The sequence below is a fragment of the Eleutherodactylus coqui genome, chromosome 2 (assembly GCF_035609145.1).
Source record: "Eleutherodactylus coqui strain aEleCoq1 chromosome 2, aEleCoq1.hap1, whole genome shotgun sequence".
NCBI lineage: Eukaryota > Metazoa > Chordata > Amphibia > Anura > Eleutherodactylidae > Eleutherodactylus > Eleutherodactylus coqui.
The window spans coordinates 29,903,518-29,917,415 of record NC_089838.1 but is presented as its reverse complement, the minus strand read 5'-3'; the positions used below and the strand labels follow the sequence as shown (position 1 = coordinate 29,917,415).

Sequence of the window (13,898 nt, the reverse complement as noted above, 5' to 3'; positions counted from 1 at the left end):
TGTGGTTTTGTAGTGGAATTGACGGCAGAATTAAGCCATTTTCAATACTGCATAAAAAGTGGCGCGGAAGCTGTGGATTTTGCTGCGAAATGCAGAATAATTCTGCCCCGTGTGAAAGCACCCTTAAAGAGATTGTAACAGATTAGAAAAAAAGGGCTTGCTTCTTTTCAGTAACAGCAGCATTCTAATGCATGGGTTCAGTCTGGTATTGCAGCGATGCCCCATTCCAGCGACTACTGTAGTACCATACACACCCCATGAACAAGAGGGGCGATATTTTTGAAAAATTTTAAAAAAAATTTAAAAAAAGGATCTGCTTCGTTTCATCTCAGCCCCTTTCAGGTTCTGTTCACATCTGCATTGCTGTTCCATTTGGACCCCCCATCACAGATCAGTCACGCAATATTTTCATGACTAAACCCCAATATATTTAGTTGGATCTGTTGGGCATATCTGGCATTCCATTTCCTGTTTCCATGTGAAGTGTGACTTCAGCCTTATGGACATCTAGGACTATAGAATACACAACATATAATAAAATCGCAGTAAATAAATGTTGCCGACCAATCAAAATTGGATAGTTGTTTGGCTAATTAATGGCCGACAATTGGTGGAGACTGTAGAAATTGCCCATTTTAGTCCATAGGTCTATGGAAAGCTCTAGGGTGGTAGATGTAGTAGGGATTCTTTATTTGCACCAATCCCTATATGCACATGGGCTACGGACCTAAATACTGCCATCTATATAAACACTGCCCCCTACCTGCAACTGGGGTCCCAAATATCTGCTTATATATATATATATATACTAATATATATTGATAGCTATGAGTAGATATTGCATATGACACTCTGGAGACTCCCCAGTCTGCTGCTAGACTGCTGCAAGTACAGTGAGCAGCTGCTTTCACCTCCTCCTCCAGCAACACCCCCTTCCTTGCAGAAGCTTTATAAGCTTGCACCTCTCACAAGAAGTTTTCTTTTTGTTGCATTCACTTGATAACACCTCCAGTGACTTAATTACCTAGATTTTCCCTAAACCAGCAGGGGGAGGGCCTAAGAGGAGAGCTGTCATGTGTGCCCTGAACTAGGGCCTCCTGCTTTCTTGCTAGCTAGGAGTGGGGAGAGGAGGAAAAAAAAAATCTAACTTAAAAAGTCTGGCCAGCTGCTGTTCTACATAATAACACCAAGTGCCTGGGCCAGCCCTAGTGCAAGCTGCGTCACTGTGCAGCAAGCTGGGAGCCTGGGAACACAGACAGACCCCTGTGCACTGCAGCCATCAGGACCCCACTGGATATACAACATTGCTACATTGTAACACATGGAGCTGCTGTGCTCAGAGCTGGATACTGTCCGCAGGGCTCAGACTGACCCCACGTTGCTCTTTGATGATCGAGTCCTGCAAAACCTTCTTACAGTGGAGGAGAGGTATCTGCCCCAATGCTCCTACTTCAAGTGTGTCCAGAAGGACATCCAGCCCTTCATGAGGAAGATGGTGGCCACCTGGATGCTGGAGGTTGGTGGAGTCACAAAGCAAACTTTTGGAATTCTATATCCCCCCCTTCCTGCTTTGATGAGGGGTGCAGATCTTCTAGGCTGACATGACAGTCTTCTATAGACTGGAGATCTTACCATGCTCTGCACTCATGTACTGTAAATGATTGCACCCTGCTATGGAGAATGTATATAATGAGTCACAGCTGGGGTGTGTGATATTGTATATACAGTATATTATTATTGCACTGTGCTATATATAGGAATATACTGTGAGCTTACTACCATGCATTGCATTGTGCATATGTCTCTCTCTCTATAGAATATATAGGCATTGACACGTGTTGCTGCAGAGCTAAACTTTTGCAGACAGTCCCCCCTGGGTGGTTTGGGGTGCAGTGAGCAGCTGGTTGGGGAGTCTGCTGGTGCCCACGTATGCACACAGGCTCCATGGACACTTTGCGCCATGTTTGCTGTACTAAACCTTGCAGCCTCTCCTACACGGGGTCCCCCAAGTCCCTGGATCTTAGATGGTGATAAAGTGGGAGATTTCTTCCTCTGCTCCTTGGTGGTCACCCCCTGTTTGCCTGGGGGGTCTCTCTAAGCAAAGGCAGGGAATGTGCTTTCATCCTGCAATGTCATATTAACTCTGTGTCTCCCTGGAAGTATGGGGGTACGCTGGGGTGCAGTTGTGGTTGCATAAGTGTTCCATGATCCCTTGTACCCCGATTTTATTAAACATGCGTTAATTCACCCCCTTTTCCGCTTGGCAAGGAAATGCGGGCGGCTACATGAATGTGGCACTTTGGAACTTGAAGGGTTTGTGGCTTATGAATGTGTGGGGTCTTGTTTAGCATTGTGGGGGTGTTATGTGAATACTGGGGTGCACTTACTGTATGCATATTTACATGGATCTCAGCTGCAATGTATGAAGAAGGGTTAATATCTCCCCTCTGTGAAATGCATGAAGGTGGCGTTCTGGTACTTGAAGGGTTAATGGCTGAACAATGTGGGGCGTCTGAACAACTTGGTGGGGGGCTGTTCTGATTATATTGGGGTGCATTAGTTTATGTAATGTAATGGAGGTGATGTGTCCTATACAGGGAGGAGGTGAGAGTTAAAAAAAAGTTCCGTTTCTAATCTAGATCACCGTTTATAAATATGGCTGTCATTTCGGGGTGACCCCCTAACATTCCCCTGTGTCCCCCACAAAAGTCCGACGCCTCATATTCATTCCCTGCTCCTCCAGCCTCAGAACGATCCCAACCCCCCTCCTTTCTCCTCCAGCAGCCATGCTCTCTCCTCAGTCCTGGGACCTCCTGCACCCCTTTCATCGATGGTTTTGAACCCCAAAACATCGTGCCAGGCTCCCCAGAATTGTCGGGAAAGATGTAGGGGAGTCTGATCTTGGTATCCCCGCAAAAAGCGGGCGCCTGGGGATTTTTTAAGTATTTTTAAATATTTTTTGAAAAAATGACGAAATCAGAAATTGTCCCAATGTCTGGGGTGGAGTGTGACCTGAATCTATGGCTCCTCTCTCTGCCTCATGGACATGAGAGCAGGGGTACGTGGAGCTGCAGCCCTGACACCCCATTATCAGGATTGACCCCTTAAGTTCAGTAAATTTAATAAAAAATGCGACAATTAAATGCTATTTTAATGTGCATTATTTAACCCTGTCCCTCCCTCTCCTTCTCTCTCTTTCTTCTACCTTCCATATTTCCTCCATTTTTCTGGACTTTTCCCTTTAAAACCCATAACCAAAATTACTCTGTAATTTACTAAAACACCCCAATTTCTATTATTTGCTAAAATTATCTCTTCCCCCATTGCTGCCTTTAATTTTTCTGCCATTTCATGCCATAATTTCTATGCTTCTTCTCCATTTCCTCTAATGTTTTTACTTTCTTTTTATTCTACTTTAATGTTTTTATTTAACTTTTTCTAATTCCAATTTTGTTTGCAATTTTTTCCTTTTTTTAATTCTTTTAATATTAATATTAATTTTATTTTTTATTCTTTTTCATTTTGCTTTCCTCACTTCTTGTTTTCATTTTATTTTGTTCCCCCATGTTTGTACCCTTTCCTATTTTTATAAATAAACTAACCCTTTTACCCTATTCCCCCTTTTACCCTATTCCTCCTTCCCCACTTCTTTCTATGTCTCCCCTCAATCTTGCCTTTCTCTTCTTTCATTTCCCCCCCTCACCCCTTTTTTTCCCTCCAGGTCTGTGAAGAACAGAAGTGTGAGGAGGAAGTATTCCCATTGGCAATGAACTATCTGGACAGGTTTTTAGCTGTTATTCCCACCAGAAAATGCCATCTGCAACTCCTGGGGGCTGTTTGCATGTTCTTAGCATCCAAACTCAAAGAGACTATTCCATTAACTGCAGAGAAACTTTGCATATACACTGACAATTCAATCAAACCCCAAGAGCTGCTGGTAAGCAGCCCCTGTTTCCTTAACTAAATATTTACAGCCTTTTGTGTTCTTCCATGGGAAAGGTATCTGTATTTTAACTCTGCTGTTTATTTGTATTTTATTTTATTTTTTTTACAAGTTTTTAGAGTAAAACCCTTATGGACATTTCTATTGATAACTAAATATTGATATTTATTAAATCTATTGTTCTCTAAAATATACCGTATATAGAACTATCCAGATATTAAATATAATGCATACCACTAAGTAATTGTTTCATCAATCTTTGGATTTTTTTTTCTTTTTTTTTTTTTTCTTCTAAAGTATAGAATTTATGTGAAAGTCATACCTTTTGATCTGGTGACTGGCTTTTATTTGCTTTTCTGGTATCTACTGCCACCTAGTGGTATGAAGAATTATTCAGATTTTTTTTTTCCATGACAAGGTTGATTATGACATATTTTAGCTGTAGATAAACTTGATGCTAGTTTAAATAGTTGTCAAACAGTTTTAAAACTAAATGTATTATTTATTGATTTTCTGAAGTTTTATACAACTATTAGCAGTTTTGTTTCATTTTAAGATTATTTTTTGGGAATTTTAATTCAGAAGGCTCGGTGTGATATATGATCCTCAGACACAGTATAGTATTGCACATTGGATATTTTTCAAGTTTTCTTTTTTTTTTATAATATTTTTCCAAAAACACTCTTCTGCAAAGCTTTAAAAAAAACATCCATAATGTGTGTATTGGTTTTAATATAGGCTATATAATTATGAATAGGGGCATACAGCAGCCCAGTGCAGTTGCTATGGGGTCCTTGAAAATGGAGGACCCAACCTGATTGGTTCCTTTATTTTAATGGATGGTGAGAACCTATACACATACGGGGGTGTGTGGGAAATTAAAGGGGTATTCCCAGTAAAGGCAACTCCACATGATACAACTTTGGTTCCCAACAGTCGTTCCAGCGACTGTTGCTCCTGCGATGGTCGTTCAGTGAGCGGGCCAGAGATATCTTCCAACCACTTGCCTCTATGCACTGCAGGGATTGACAGACTCCTGTTTACACTACGTGAAAAGTTGCTAAGTAGTCATTTCAGCTTACTGAAAGTGGAAAGAATAGTGACTACCGAATAGCTTCTTGTTCAATCCTGTAAAGTTGGAATTGTTTAGCACTGGTGGCTCATTGTGCCATTGTTGGCCATGGTAACCAATCATTTCCTAGCGTTTTTTGGAAGTGATTGGTTGCTATGAGCATTGATACTTTCCCTAAAGTGATATTTTCTATGGTTTGCCAATGTATAGTAATACTTTGTAAAGCTGAAGTTTCCAATGGCGAGTAGATTAACGGATGTCAGCTATTTCCAACGCCGCTTGAGATTAATTTGGATAGGAAAAAGCCTAACTAGTCAACTTTTTCCTCACAGGAGTTATTAAGCGACGGACTAGCAGCCGCCATAGGCATTATTCAATGCCATTGGGCATCTCAAAGTTGGTATAGGCATTCAAACTTGCCAGGACCTGGTGGGCCAATTGCCCAAAAGTATCAATTTTGGGGACGTTCCAGAGGACAGGGCTTAAATCTTGTGAATTCAGTGTTCTAAATGTTGGCAAGTGTGTTTAATGTCTACAGCACCTACTAGTCCTCTCCTATCTACACGTTGGAGAAATAGATTGCCCACGTTGGATTTTGACCTGGTTTTTGCAAGAGACAAATGGTAGCATAAGGGCTCCTTCACATCTGCACCAGAGGCTCTGGTTGGAAATGCCAGGTGAAAAAGTCCTTAATTGCAGGACTATGCTGTCTGGTAAAATGCCAGACAAGATAAGAGGAACAGAATGGACCCCAATATAGTCAATGTTTGGCGCCATTGGGTTTTGCCATAAAACCAAACCAATCGGCTGCGGAAATCTGGTTTCCTGCTCTCAAAGTAGTAGGAACATGGAATCCCGAATGCAGATGGTAAAGGGCCCTTAGAGTCTTGAAACACTTATCTCCCATACAGCATTCGGTAACCTGAACTAGACACGCATGTTAATGTGCCACATGGAGATGATATTAAGTATGTAAGGTCTATGACAAGGCCCGTTCATATGCAACAATTATGGCCAGCGCAAATGCCGAAATGATGGCAGATAAAGGTTCAAAGTGGATGAAAATGGAGTGTTCCGAATACAAGGCTGCATGACTTGTATCAAGGATGGGATTCTTCCCTGGAACATCAGGGATCTTGATTTGGGAAATGCCGAATGGAATCGGATCTCATTCTCATACCTACCAACCATATTTGGGGACATGTGAGCTTTGGCCCTGGAAATGTCCCCCCCAATATAGCTGCTTTTGCCTAACTCCTGCCCCTTTAGAGGTCTGGTTTATAGAATTGTCCTGCCAAAATTTGGACTTCTAGCAATTATGCATTCATGGCTATAGATCTTCAGCTTGTGCATTGAGCTCTGATAGGGTGCTTTTAAGGCTGGGTTCACATGGGACTGAAATGTCGCGGAATGACCGCACGGAAATACCGCGAGATTTCCATGGGAGAAATGCAGCTTCGCTGACTGCATTCCACTGAGGCCATCTCTGCCCATAGAGAGGAGAGGCTGCCGCGGAAAGGGGGTAATAATTGACATGCCACGTCTTTGAATTCTACGTGGCATGTCAATTTTAGCGTGGCTTGGCTGTAACGGATTGGCCGCAGCGTGTGGACGAGATTTTTGCAAATCTCGTCCACTTTGCTGGCTAATCCCAAGATAAAAAGGCGCAGGCGGAATTTTCATGCACGGCAATTACGCCCCACGTGAACCCAGCCTAAGAGCCCTTGAAAGGTACAGTCTTGAGAATGCCCATATTGGGTCTCACCACGTACTGCTGCCTGCTAGAGGCGGCCAGATGTATGGAAACAGCCGAGTGCCCTGCGCTATACTGTTCCCTTAGCTCCCATAGAAGTGGATAGAACTTCGGAAAGTAGCGTTAGCGTGGCAAGCTACGCCATTTCCATATCTCATTTGGTACAGAAACTAAGTAGCTCCCATTAGTTTCTATGGGAGTTACAGAAACGAAGAGCACAGGGTGCTTGCCTGTTTCCGTAAACCCCCGCCACCTCTGTCAGCCTGGATATGGAGGCCAATTGGCTGGGATCGTTCTGTGAGATCAGACTACCCAGTTTAGGGCGGGTTTACACTGGCGCCCTATCGTTCGAACAGTCGCTACTGCAAGTTGTTAGTCTATGAACGACGACGATTCATGTGCTTTTATCCAGAATGATTGGTCACGTTCGCGGTCGCTGAAGTGTACGCGTCCCTGCAAACTTCATTGGTTTTCAATGACTAGCCAAACGATTGTCTGGTTCGGCCACTTTCATGCGGCTCGTAAATTGCGTGAGTTCTGTCCTGTCCGATATGGACGGAACTCGCACGGAAAATGAACCCATCCATTGTTTATTCACATGAGCGATTGTCACTCGAACCCTTGAAAAATTGCTGCGAGTCCCATTGGCGCGAGTCTCGCACGAGAACGGGCCCTGTAATGTGTGGCGTCTCGCACAGCATGGAGTGTCCACCTGCTATGTGATGCCAGTTGCGATTGAGAAAGTCGGGTGCCACTCACATCGCCCATATAAATATAGCCTTTCCGCAGGTAATAAGTAGTAAACCGCCACTACTAGGTGAGCTGAAACAAAACAACTAGTGAACGAATTCTCGCTCTTCACCCTGTTCATGGCCGTGTCTACATGGAACAACTGTCGTGTACATTCGCTTGATTTAGCGATATTTGGACAACAGCTGCTCCTTGTAAGCCCATCCTGCAGCTAGGAGTGAAGGTAACTTCACACGGGCGAGTGCCATATTAGGCCAATCAATCATGGCCCGATATCGCGCTCGCCAACATGCGTTTTTATATCAAAACCGCCTCACATCACTACGGAGAAGCAGTGATCTGCGGCGGATCACGGAGTGTCGCCCATTGTTTCCGACTGCACTCGTGTGCACCTAGCATGTGGTGCGATACTGCCATCTGCCCCATTGAAGACAATGGGTGATGCGTGGGCACGCCCAAAGATAGGCCATGCCACGATTTGTTCCGCCCGTGTACATAACCCCATTCAAAAAAATGGGGTTCCTATTCGAGCCAGATTTGTGCATTTTGCAGCGTACGAATCTCGCCCGTTTGTAGGTGGCCCACACAGATATAAACAGCCATCTCATGTTTAGCTGTTTAAACTGCGCTTTGCGTGAATTGTCCAAGAGCTTTTATCATGTTAATACGTAACTGAGCAGAGGAAGTGACAGAACTCTCAGGCAATGTGTTCGGAATAGAGATGAGCGAGCGTGCTCGACCGCACCCCTTTTTCGCCCGAGCACCGCGATTTTCGAGTACTTCCGTACTCGAGCGAAAAGATTCGGGGGCGCCGTGGGTGAGTGGGGGGTTGCACTGGGGAGTGAGGGGGAGAGAGAGAGAGAGGGCTCCCCCCTGTTCCCCGCTGCTACCCCCCGCGCCACCACGCCTCCCCCCCCCCCCCCCCCCCGAATCTTTTCACCCGAGTACTGAAGTACTCGAAAATCGCGGTGCTCGATCGAGTAATTACGAGTATACTCACTCATCTCTAGTTCGGAACTTTCTAGAACTCCCATAGACTGTAAGGTGGAGAGCCACCTAGTGGAGAGGCGCACACGCACACTGCCGGCTTGACGTTCCATATTGTAGCAGCTGCTTCCTGACTTCTCTAGTAAAAAGGAAACATGGCATCACCCATTTAGTAGATATTTACACCAAAGGCAGGTGGACTTTCTGGAAGCCAGCGGCTCAGGCAAACATGCTATTGGAAAGTGGGTGCGCTGTCTAAAAGAAGATCTCTCTTTGTTGCCCATAGCAACCAATCACAGCAGTATAGGAAATAAAAGCTGTGCCGCGATTGGTTGCTGTGGGCAATGACAATGGATTGGGCGACTACTGTCTTAACTTTTTCCCGGTCGGCTTTGCTTTATTGAAGGAGCTCTGAGAATAGGAAGAAACCTGTAAATTAGGCCGAGCTAAGGGGGGAGCAGCCCGGTGGACATTTCTCGTTCAGCGCAGTGGTGGTGATTTATCATGTGAAATGTGCTCGCTTCTTGGCATAAAATGAGAAAAGTTTTGCAAAAATATGTAACTCTTTGGATTCTCCGCCACTATGCCCACTTCTTTTTCCCTCTCATTAAAGTGGGCGAGGCTTAATAGAAGGGGCGGGTCCACCAGATTTGCTAGAATTTACATCAGAAATTAGCATAAATGATAGCTGAAATCTAACCAACTCGTGGCTGATACGGATTTCGGATTTTAACACCTATACGGTCTATAAACTTTTATCGAAAAAATTATGGGGTAGAGTTTGACCCCCCCATCCCCCTCAGAAATTCCAGAATTGTTTTTGGGTTTTGCTTTTTACGGCGTTCACTATAACTTCTGAATCGTCACGATTACTGTGATACGTTCATAGAAAAGGTTTTTATTAACTACTTTTGCATAATAAAATAAAACCTTTTTAAAAATTAGAACAATTGATCTCTGCTTTCTGAGATTTAGGCCTCATGTCCACGGGCAAAAGAAGAATTAAAATCCGCAGCCGATTTTAACTCTTCTCCTGCCCGCGGATCCGCATCCCATAGGGATGCATTGACCACCCGCGGGTAGATAAATACCCGCGGATGGTCAATAAAAGTGATTTTTTTTTAATTTTTTTAAATGGAGCATGAAAAAAATGGACCATGCTCCATTTTCATGCGGGGACGGCTCCCGCGGGCTTCTATGGAAGCCGTCCGGATCCGTGGGAGACATAAATCGGAATTTACTCACCTGCTCCGGTTCTTCCCTTCGCCGCGGCGCCATCTTCTCTCCGTCGCGGCCATATCTTTTTTCTTCGGGCCGGCGCATGCGCGCGGCACGCACCCGACGTGCCCTGCACATCCGCCGGGCCGAAGAAAGGAGATCCGGCCGCGACGCAGAGAAGATGACGCCGCGGCGAAGAGAAGATCCGGAGCGGGAGGTAAGTTTATTCTTATTTTAAGCGCCATGTCCGCGGGGCAGGAGGGACCTGCTACAGATTCTCCATGGAGAATCCGTAGCGGGCCTGATTTTCCCCGTGGACATGAGGCCTTAGAACATTTTCATTTTTCCGCTGAGCTGTGTGAGGGCTTGTTTTTTTGTGGGAGGAGTTGCAGTTTTTATTGGTACCTCTTGGAGGTACATGGGACTTTTGGATTACTTCCTGTTATGTATTGAGTCCAAATGAAAAATATCAATTCTAGCATTATTTTTTGTCATTATTTTTACGGCATTCACCCCGCGCGATAACAAAATATTTCCATTGCCTAGGTTTTTTTTTTCCTCTCATGCTTTTCCTACAGCAGATGTAGTTTCTTGTTACCCTGTTAGGCCACGTATTTTCTGTACACCCGTGGATGACTTTCGCATGAAATCTAAACTGCACATACGATCCACCTTCCGAACCAGAACGAAATAAGAGACATATTATGGTTGATGTTGATATACTGTATATTTAGGAAGGGTCTTTACACCTCACTATTTCTAGACTCAACCGATTTGATCACTGGCCTTGTCCTACAAGGCTTGGTCCGCATTGTATGCTGTGGGTCTAATAGAGCCAAACGCCCGATGGTGGGTAATATGCAATGGCCGGTGGTCCCACATCACATGCATTATACATCTTATTACATAGAGCACATTGAAAAGCCGTAGACAGATTGTGATCTTGCTCTGGTCCACAGGACATCTTAATGGGCTACTTGCGTAGACCGGCCCCACGCCTCGGCCCCTATTTTTTTAAACAGTAAGCCGATGAACCTAAGAAATCTGCTGTCCACAGCAATTTGCGCACATGAGTGTACATGTATCTCTAAACATCCGTGTGAGCGGGCTATAAAAGGTGTCACGTGTAACGGAACCCGGCCTAGGGTCGTAACCTCATGCTCTCCCTTTTTTTTTTTTAAAGTATATATATATATTTTTTTTTTAATTTCTTTTTTTTTATTATTTTGCCTCAGTAATGTCTTTCCGATCTCACAAAATACATTGCAAATCGGATCGGAAGTAAATGATGATTTCTCTTGATTTGCAGGAGTGGGAGCTGGTGGTGTTAGGAAAATTGAAGTGGAACCTGGCTGCTGTCACACCACATGACTTTATCGAACACATATTAAGAAAGCTGCCATTACCTAAAGATAAACTGCTCATGGTCCGGAAGCATGCACAGACATTCATTGCACTCTGTGCCACAGGTAAGCTCAAGGAATGGGGGTGCAGGTTTTTTTCTATATGTTTTTATCCTCGTTTCCGCCAAATGTTATTTAGTGTAGAATGAAAAAATACACAATTTTCTAATAGACTTTCTGTATCTGTTCTTCACCATTCTTAAGATCTCTGCTTGCTGTCCTTCACTAGAAACCTTCGTCGTCTACTTACGGTGGATAATAATCTGTCCTGCTCATGTGATTGTCTACCATCCTATCAGCAGAATAGGTTTGTATTGTATGACTGCAAGCAGAGATCTTATATGGCACAAGGCTGGAATCAAGCATGCAGATTCTGGTGCAATTCTTGATGCAGCCAAGAGTGGATATGCAGGTATTGGATATGTATAAGGGAAGTTGTTAGGCCTTGATGACCAGGAGGATATTCCACACCTTCCCATTCATTGCAGTGGGAACCCGACGTAGATTTGTGATGTGTTGCGTAAAAAAAAACGGAATGAGGTTCAGTTTGCATTGGGATCCAGGACATTTGCCAACCCGCGTCATTATTAATTTGCCTTCATGCTGGATCCATTTCTGAAGGTTTGGTTTGGGAAAAAACCCATCAAAAATTGGATGTACTATCCCAGCCAAACTAGTGAGAACCATGTGAGCGCTCTACACTCCACCATTGTGAGCCATGGAATATGCTCTGGGACCCCCCACCTATTGACAGAACTGAAGTCCCCCAATCCCAGTAGCTGAGGTCGCCGCCATATTCCAGACTGAGATTATTGAGGTTGTCCCAGACTTTTATTATCGATGACCTATCCTCAGGATTGATCATCAGTATTTTTTTGGCCCGCCACTCAGGCTTCCTGCTGAAGGCTGTAAATTCAATCCCGCGTGATTCAGGTAGTCGGCTCAAGGTTGACTCAGCCTTCCATCCTTCCGAGGTCGGTATAATGAGTACCCAGCTTGCTGGGGGGTAATAAATAAAATACCTGAAAGTGCTGCGGAATAAGTTGGCGCTATACAAATAACAAGATTTTTTTTTTGTATTGATCAGCTGATAGCCTGTCAAAATGCTACCATTCTGGTTGGTACTACAGGCGCTGCTCCAGTTGAATGAAATTGGAGCTATGCCTACAATACCAGCTCGGGGTGCTGCAGTATTTTCTGCTTGATCAGCTGATCGCCAGCAGTGATCCCCCACAGATCACTTATTCATCACCTATCCTGCAAATAGGTCATCGATGATTAAAGTCCCGGAGAGGTGAAAGTACCATAAGTGTATATGATGGCGAATTTCTATCCACCTCATGAGGGGGCTGTCTTGGCATCCATGTGCCGAAATAGTGCACATGGTCAACGGTTATCTAAAGAGCAGTGGCTCTCGCTCTGATAGACTCATCTGAAGAGTTCTGGTGCAATACTCCATTTCCCCTGCAGTGGCCGCTGTACGCGACTTGCTGGCGGTGTCAGGATCTGGACCCGCCGCAGTCCTTTTTACTCGGAGTTCTGGTCCACAAGAAGAACGCCTCTACAGCCAAGAGAAAGTGATTAAAGGCATCTGACTGCAACAAATAAATTAGCTTACAGAAACTTTATGAGAATGGCTAGGTGTGGCAGGGAGCGCATATTTCTGTACCACACCTAGAGTTCTTATCCACAGATGAAACCGAGGTTTGCAATTCCTCATATTTAACCCTTCTAGTGCTGGAGAGAACAATTGTGCCAGTATGGTGGATGCAGCTTTCATGAGCTCAGATCTCTCGTGGTTGGGAATAATGCAGTTCTGGTAAATTTAATGACTAATATGCAAATATTAGCCTGACTACTATTCTGATTGTTCAATTGAACCATTCTGTAGTTCCCATCCTAATGCTAAGCCTTGTAGACCATTGTTGAAGTATTGTGGTTGGTGTTGTAAATTAGCCCCTTTTTATTTGAATGCTGTAATACCATATATCGTCCATGGACAGGGGTGGCGCTGTTTCAGGAAGGAAGATATTTCACTAATCGTATACAAGTCCTTGCTTACACTTGGTGTGTCCTGATATATCAGGGGAAGAATTGGGATTGATAAGGGGCAGTAATGAGGGTTTCCAGCTATCGTATTGGTAAAACTCGCAGTGATGGGGGTGGAACCCATATACAATCATTTTAGCTAGGTCTCTGCATGCCATCACAGATAAGGGGGTTGGCTTTGTTATTAACATCTGTCAACAGTTCTTTAAGGGTTGTCCGATTGTAAACTAATGATGGCCTATCCTCAGGGTAAGTCATCAATAGTAGATTGGTGTGGTCCCCTGCCGGTTAGCTGTTCGCTGGGCTAGTGCACATGTGTACCGAACTGAGTTCTGCAGGAAGCAGACAGCTCCATTCTTACTGTAGTGGTGAGGCTTGGTATTGCCTTGAAATTAATGGGAACTTCGCCTGCAGTTCCAAACCTGGCCACTACAGTAAGAACAGAGCTTTTCACTTCCTGTAGAAATCAGCCTGGCAAACAGCTGATCAGCAGGAGGTCCCAGGCAACGGACCCCCACCAATCTACTATTGATGACTTATCCCGAGGATAGACCATCAATAGTTTACAACACCTTTTAAAGGAGTTTTCTCACTTTTTTTTCTACTAATATGACCTATCTTCAGAACCCGTCATCAAAAGATGATTGGCGGGGGTCCGACACTCTGGATCCCGACCAATCAGCTGATTCTTGACACCACTGTCACTATGGATAGTGCAGGAAT

The 13,898-nt window shown here is 44.4% G+C and overlaps 1 protein-coding gene and 1 long non-coding RNA gene across 2 annotated transcripts in view; one reads left to right on the top strand and one right to left on the bottom strand.

Annotated features, from left to right (window-relative positions):
* LOC136611213 (uncharacterized) overlaps positions 1 to 13,898 on the bottom strand; it is a 141,741-nt gene that overhangs the window by 64,265 nt on the left and 63,578 nt on the right. The gene's annotated exons all lie outside the window — the stretch shown is intronic.
* The window catches only part of CCND2 (cyclin D2), a 54,216-nt gene continuing 41,318 nt past the window's right edge, over positions 1,001 to 13,898 (top strand). Inside the window, exons 1-3 of the mRNA XM_066590540.1 lie at positions 1,001 to 1,516; positions 3,722 to 3,937; positions 11,033 to 11,192. Of these exons, the coding sequence (XP_066446637.1) occupies positions 1,322 to 1,516; positions 3,722 to 3,937; positions 11,033 to 11,192 (571 nt within the window). The 5' untranslated portion in view covers positions 1,001 to 1,321. The remainder of the gene's footprint in view (positions 1,517 to 3,721; positions 3,938 to 11,032; positions 11,193 to 13,898) is intronic.